Source organism: Rhagoletis zephyria, unplaced genomic scaffold (genome assembly GCF_001687245.7).
Source record: "Rhagoletis zephyria isolate East Lansing unplaced genomic scaffold, Rhagoletis_zephyria_1.1 Rzeph_scaffold_03747, whole genome shotgun sequence".
NCBI lineage: Eukaryota > Metazoa > Arthropoda > Insecta > Diptera > Tephritidae > Rhagoletis > Rhagoletis zephyria.
In genome coordinates, this window is record NW_016160830.1 from 52,275 (window position 1) to 58,794 (window position 6,520).

General features: G+C 37.2%; 2 protein-coding genes across 2 annotated transcripts in view; one reads left to right on the forward strand and one right to left on the reverse strand.

Moving 5' to 3' along the window:
* mRpS9 (mitochondrial ribosomal protein S9) overlaps window positions 1-1,177 on the forward strand; it is a 40,975-nt gene extending 39,798 nt beyond the window's left edge. The window contains exons 7-8 of the mRNA XM_017624713.1: window positions 667-829; window positions 908-1,177. Coding sequence (XP_017480202.1) covers window positions 667-829; window positions 908-999 — 255 coding nt within the window. The 3' untranslated portion in view covers window positions 1,000-1,177. The remainder of the gene's footprint in view (window positions 1-666; window positions 830-907) is intronic.
* ArgRS-m (arginyl-tRNA synthetase, mitochondrial) lies at window positions 1,066-3,219 on the reverse strand. Its single transcript, XM_017624712.1, has 4 exons — window positions 3,118-3,219; window positions 1,870-3,025; window positions 1,418-1,787; window positions 1,066-1,352 (listed from the first exon to the last, which is right to left on the reverse strand). The coding sequence occupies exons 1-4, from the start codon at window positions 3,151-3,153 to the stop codon at window positions 1,199-1,201; spliced, it is 1,716 nt and encodes a 571-aa protein (XP_017480201.1). The 5' UTR covers window positions 3,154-3,219; the 3' UTR covers window positions 1,066-1,198.
* Between the last annotated feature and the right edge of the window lie 3,301 nt (window positions 3,220-6,520).

The following is a 6,520-nucleotide window of genomic DNA, read 5'->3' on the forward strand; positions in this document are numbered from 1 at the left end:
TTTTTTTTTTTGGTCCAACAGCCAAGTGTCGATAATTTGCAGTTTGTTTGCAACACTTAGCTGACTAACCGTCCGTTATTCTACTCTTAGCGCATACATATGTATGTATGTAATTAGACATTTTAGCGTCTTAATTTTTCGCACTTTTGTTGTTTTAATTGTTGCGACTAGCCACTTTTGTTCTAAAATCTACTAATGAAGGCGAGTACTAAAAGTGCTGAATATATATTTTTTTTGTTCTTATTACACTAGTAGCCATTTTTCGCTGCTTTCGCACATCAGAATTTGCATAAATAATTGAAGTACATACTATAGTGATCTGTAACGTTTGAGTTAGGCTTGTAATTTATGGTGTTTTTAAATTATGTGAAAAATACTGATTTTTATTCATATGAAACTACGCCCCCAGTTCAAAATGAGAAATAAGGTTAAGGAATATTAGTTTCAANTTAACATTAATTTATAAATGAGCCGTCGATTTAAACATTCCAATTTTTGCTTCCAAGTTTTCGCTATTTACTATTCCACCGAGCTAAAATACAATCACAAAAGTACAACTAAAAAGCTCAATAAAAATTGTTTAAAACTAAAAATAGTTTTCAAATAAAACAAAATAAATATTTTACTCAATCTAGTTATGTACATATATATTTCTATCTTTTTTAGGTGCTCTTCCCGCTTGTTTTCGCTGATATGCTTGGTAAAGTTGACATCGAGGCTAATGTGGCCGGTGGTGGTCCATCTGGACAGGCGGGTGCTATTCGTTGGGGCATAGCGATGAGTTTGCGTAGTTTTGTCGATCAAGAAATGGTCGAATCGATGCGTTTAGGTAAGTAAATATTCATTATTTCAATAAACGACTAGACTCAATTCAAATTTGTTTTTTTGTTATAATTAAAACATTAAGCGGGCCTGCTGCAACGTGACTATCGTCGCCGTGAACGTAAGAAGTTTGGACAGGAGGGTGCACGCCGCAAGTACACTTGGAAGAAGCGTTAAAGCTTATCAGCTTTGCATATTTAAGAAAAACGCCTTATAAAGATAAGCAAATAAGATGTACTTTTTCGTTATACCAAAAACAATTTTATGTTTGTTAAACACTTTTGTTGTAAGTTATGTATATCAACTATTGTAGTGCAAAATGAAAATATATACAACCAAAAAAGCATTACAAATATGTTTAAAGTTTAGTTAATAACTACATTTGATCTAGTGGACGCAATCCAAGTATGCACATGCCAGTGTTTAGGTTGCGCTTGGCGGCGCTAAAGAGCAGCAATCGATTTTGCTGTTTTTCGCGACACTCTTCATTCTTAATATTCAAATGTTTTAGAGCACGACTTGTGGTGTTACTGGAATTAATAAAGACTTATAATATTACATATATTTTGTTGGAATATCAACAATAGATACTCACCACAACGCGAATAGATGATTGACCAGTACACATGCCTCTAGTTGTTGTTTGGCTAACCACACCGCCTGCTCGAAGCGCGCTATTTCGTGGAGTAGATCTTGCGCTTCAGGTTCTGATAACTGTGCTACATCTACCTTACATTCGCTAACATTAATGTGCGCCATATTCATCAACAAGCTATGCAGCCGGCAATGTGTGTATTGCAGTTTGATGCCTGTATCACCATTCACTTGCAACGCCTTTTGCCAATTGAAGTCATAGTCGCGTTGTCTGCGCTGCTTTAAATCATTAATGATGACCGCTGATACACCCAAGATATCGGCTATATTTTTGTTGCCACCAGATGTATTGGTTAGTTCGACTTTGGTGGCTAAAAATTAATGGAAGATTATTGGTTTTATTTGGAGTAAAATAAAATAAGAACTTTAGAAATTATTTTTTATTAAGCTTACTAGCACTTTTCAGCTGCTTCTCCAGCATTATGTTTTGCGCCTCATCGAGCACATCTCGCAGGAAGACTACTTTTCCACTCCTCGTACTCATGCCATGAATACGGCCGAACTTCACATGCATCAACCGTTCCAATGGTATATCAGCGGTGAGTGCCGATGTGGTCTTAAAGAGCGCATTGAAATGATCTGCTTGTCCATTTTCTACCACATAGTACATGCGTTGAAAGTTATAGCGTCGAAAGCGATCCAGCACAGCTGCAATATCGCGTGTTAAATATAAGCTGGATCCATCACTTTTCACCACGGGTATGCGTCTGCCATCCACACAAACCACCTTGCGCCCATCTCCCTCGTCTTGCAGTAGCCCACGCTGTTGCAAACAATCCAAAACATCGCCGATTTGCCGTTGTGAATATTGTGACTCCCAATTGTATTGATCGTATCGCACGCCTAACCGCGCGTACATTTGTTCCAACTCGGCAACTGTGTAGTTACGGTAATTTTGCCACTGCCGCGCCATTACTGCATCAGTGCCCAGCTCGAGCTGTGCAAAGCATTCGCGAGCTTTGTCTGCAATACTAGCATCCGTTTTGGCAGCAGTATTGGCAGCTACATAAGCGCTATAGAGTGTTTCAATGGGTTTGGCACGCATTTGCTCATCGGTTATGTCCAGCATTTTTACGCCGACATGTAGCATACCAAATTGGGTACCCCAATCACCAAGATAGTTTAGGCGCGTCACTTGGTAACCTAAGTGCTGGTGCAAATTAGCAAGTGCATTGCCGATTATTGTAGAACGCAGGTGACCGACATGAAAGGGCTTCGCTATGTTAGGCGAACTAAATTCAAACACAATATGGGCATCCGGCTTAGTCGCAGGTTCGACATTTTGTTGCAGCAAGGTTTCTACGAAAGGTTGGCTTTGCAGTTGAAACTCCACACGGGCAGCAATTTTGCCAGTAGCTGGCAGCAATTTCACTGATTCAACAATGGATTTATCGAATTCAAGTCTAGGTATTAACTGAATCAACTCTTCAGTCGTATTGCCGGCTGTGGGTGTCCAGTGGAGTGTTGAAAGAGCAGGGTTTGTTGGCCTTTTTGCAGGTACCTCCAATTCGTGGTAAACATTGCGGCCAAGTCCTGTCGCCTGTGAAATCTGTAGGTGGAGATAATTTTTAAACGAAACTATGTATCACAATTTGTTGTCACTTTCAGTAAAATAAGTTAAATTCTAATTAATTTACTCACCTTCTCACAGATTGCACGACGAATTCGAGCACTCATTTTGACAGTTCATCTTCGACGCTCGAATGAATTGTTATCTTTTCGAAGAAGTGAACAGCTGTTTTGCAGAGTTGCTGCTTCCGAGAAATTGTTTGCATTCAAAGCTTTCAATTGTAAATATTAATTAAATAAAGTCCAAAATAGAGTAGGAATCAATTAAGAATTGGATAATATTCAATAAATTTATATATGAGTCAAAAGTCAACGTTCTTCGGCCCTACACAAACATTTTCTTTGACATCAGTATAATAAGTGGCAGCACTAGCAACCAAAATGTCATACAAAACAGAAATCCAATTAGAAGCTGCAGCAGCCAGAGAACGCAGCAGCGAACTTGGGGAGTCAGTGGCAAAAATATATCGACGTATTTCTTTGATTCGATGCCCATCGATATCTTTCGATTTATTCAAATAAATTTAAATATATAAGTAATTTCGCCGTAACAATTTGCAGAGTACAACAAAACCGAAACGGAAATCACATGAGCTTATTAACAAACAAAAAATATAAAGATACGAAAGCGAAAAAATGGTTATAATCTGATAGAAAAGTGAGGTCGATATTATATTTTCACGAGGAAATTTATTTTGCTTGTATGAGATGGATAACAAACCAACAATCCAGAGCTTTTAAAAAAAATTGTTCAGTCGACCAACTCACTTTTTTTTTGCACAACTGAAAAACGCAAAGGATGGTTCAATGAACTAGCAGAAAACGTTAAATATTAAATAACGTTCTCTGGGACTAGTTTCAAGACACAGCGATGCATCGACGATTTTAACATCGAGGGCATCGAAGCAAACATCGATATTTTAGACGCATCGATATTTTTCCGACTTTCTTACAGCAAAGACACCAGAGGCATGAAAATCGACAGCCAGAAAGTTTTTTCTCTGCAAACGGTTGACTGGAAAAATCGAAGGAGCAAAATCATAGCGCACGCAGATTTCTGAAGAAAAAATATTAATTGCAATTGCATTTGGAGAGAAAAAATAAATTCCAAACTAACAAAAATTACGTGAGTTCTGCGCGAAGAATTTTCGGCGGAAATAAAAACCCAATTGTCCCGCTGTACAAAAGCCGAAACCAGTTGGTTGGTGAAGATAAAAAAGTGAGTGCAAAAGTGGATTAGCAAGCAGTAAAAGCAAGAATGTAAAGAAAAGAAAAATATCGTTGCAAATAAGAAATTGTAGTGAAAAAATTAATTTAGAAACAAGAAATAATTCATGTGCAAACGAAAATTGTAGAATAAGAACGATTTCACCGCGTTTTGATAGGTCAACTTTTGTGTGTACGTAGCTCTTTGCTGGCATGTAAAAATGGACTATGGAGCAAGTGTGTTTGGTACGTGGCTCTAGCTACATAACCATTAAAATCGGACACTGGAGCAGAGCATCCTCAAAATGCTTTGAATTGCTTCAAATAAAAGATGTGTACAACACGGGGTGCCATTATGATGGAGCAAACTCCAAAATTGAACTCCAAATTTGCCAAATTATTTTGTCTTGTTGGCAATTTCGTGAATAATGGACTTTTGCTGGCATATCGGCGCTTAATTAAACCAAAACCACACTTCAAATATACCTAATTTCAAGCCATCTTTTGGCACTTGTGAATCCGACACAGGTGCAGCTGACAGGCATTGATTTTTGCGGCGCCACTGCCACAGTTAGCGTTAGCGTTAGCGTCGGCGTTGGCGTAGGTGTCGACTTCGACACATTCAACGACGTAGCGCTTTGAACTGCGCTAGTCACTCACGCGCCGTGTAGTACTGTCGATGTGAAAGTGTTTTCTACACAAAAGAGGTGGTGGGTGGGAGGAAATGCTCACACAAATGCTGGAGGGAAGAACCTACTGGATTTTTGCAATTTTTGGGTCGTTCGGTGTGCTTTACGTTGTTATTTAAGTGTGTGGTTATGTGAATTTCGAGAAAAAAGAAACATTTTGCCATCTCTTTACTATTCAAGGATAATATGTGTGAATGCGATGTGTCCTTATGCTCGTAAAATGGCTTTCACGCCAAGGGGTGGTATTGGCCTTTGGTTTGGCGGCAGTCTGACAGGCGCTCGAGCTAGTTGCTAACATAAATCGATTTAGTAGTGGGTTGGCATACATTCGCAGTGCTATTAGGGAAGATTGAAGATTGTAAGTGGCACAAATGTGCGTTTTAATTTGAAATTTTCCCATATATTCTTATTTACATGTGTATGAAAATCTGCATCTTATTATTATATATAGTTGCAGCACAGAATTAGTTAATTACTTGTTCTCTTAATTAAAAAATTTTTTTTTGCACATGTACTTAACTATAAGACCATACCAAGCTTAATGAATGGGTTCAATGTTTATTAAAGAACGAGCACAACTTTCTAAAATGGAGCTACTCATAGTATGGCAAGAAGCCAAGGCTCACCTAGAGGCCTTTCTATCATTTTATTGTTATAGCGTATGATTTCATATCGAACATTTTAAGTTTTATTTTTATAATGCAAATAAAATACATATGTCGGTATGTGTTCATAATAAAGATTGTTTATACCATCTTATTTTGGTTGTCCGACACGCCTGCTAGCATCTCAGTACTTTCCTATTCAATTCGTTTACTTCAGAAAGTTCGCTGGAACGTGTTTAACTTGCAAATACCTACTACAAAATCTTAATGTGCAGATGTAAGACATTCGCGGAGGCTAATGAAAAAAAAACATAAAGCATGCTTTTGAAATTGATAAAAAAAACACGCTACGGTCTTTTATAATAACGGTACTAAGAAATTTAATAAATTTAGGGAACGAAACAGAAAACGAATTTTTTTACATTAAAAGGATCAAAGACAAAAAAAAACGGTTGAAAACGCCCCCTTTAGCACACTTTTGACTGCAATGATTAATAATCGCAGCTAGTTAGAACAACAAATACACAGTTATACCTACATGCATACGCCCCTCATACCTAGAACGTTAATAACTGCAGTAAGCTAAAAGTGAAATTATGAATAAAATAAAATGTATTAACTTAGAAAATGAAAATTTATAACTGATCCTCCATTTTCTAAAGCATGTAATAATACAACTGTGGCAATATAAAAAAAAAAAACAAAACCGCGAACTGAAATGCTATAAAGAAACATAAACAAGGAAAAGGCTTTAAAGGAAGTGGCATAACGTGTGATAAAAACCNCATAAAGCATGCTTTTGAAATTGATAAAAAAAAACACGCTACGGTAGAAAGCTTCTTTTATAATAACGGTACTAAGAAATTTAATAAATTTAGGGAAGGAAACAGAAAACGAATTTTTTTACATTAAAGGGATCAAAGACAAAAAAAAAACGGTTGAAAACGCCCCCTTTAGCACACTTTTGACTGCAAT

Excerpts from the sequence above, each read along its gene's own strand:
- ArgRS-m (XM_017624712.1), bottom strand. The coding sequence starts at position 3,153 with ATGAGTGCTCGAATTCGTCGTGCAATCTGTGAGAAG. Across the intron at positions 1,788-1,869 it reads GAAGCAGCTGAAAAGTGCTA|CCACCAAAGTCGAACTAACC; the intron begins GTAAGCTTAATA and ends ATTAATTTTTAG. Across the intron at positions 1,353-1,417 it reads AATCATCTATTCGCGTTGTG|TAACACCACAAGTCGTGCTC; the intron begins GTGAGTATCTAT and ends TATTAATTCCAG.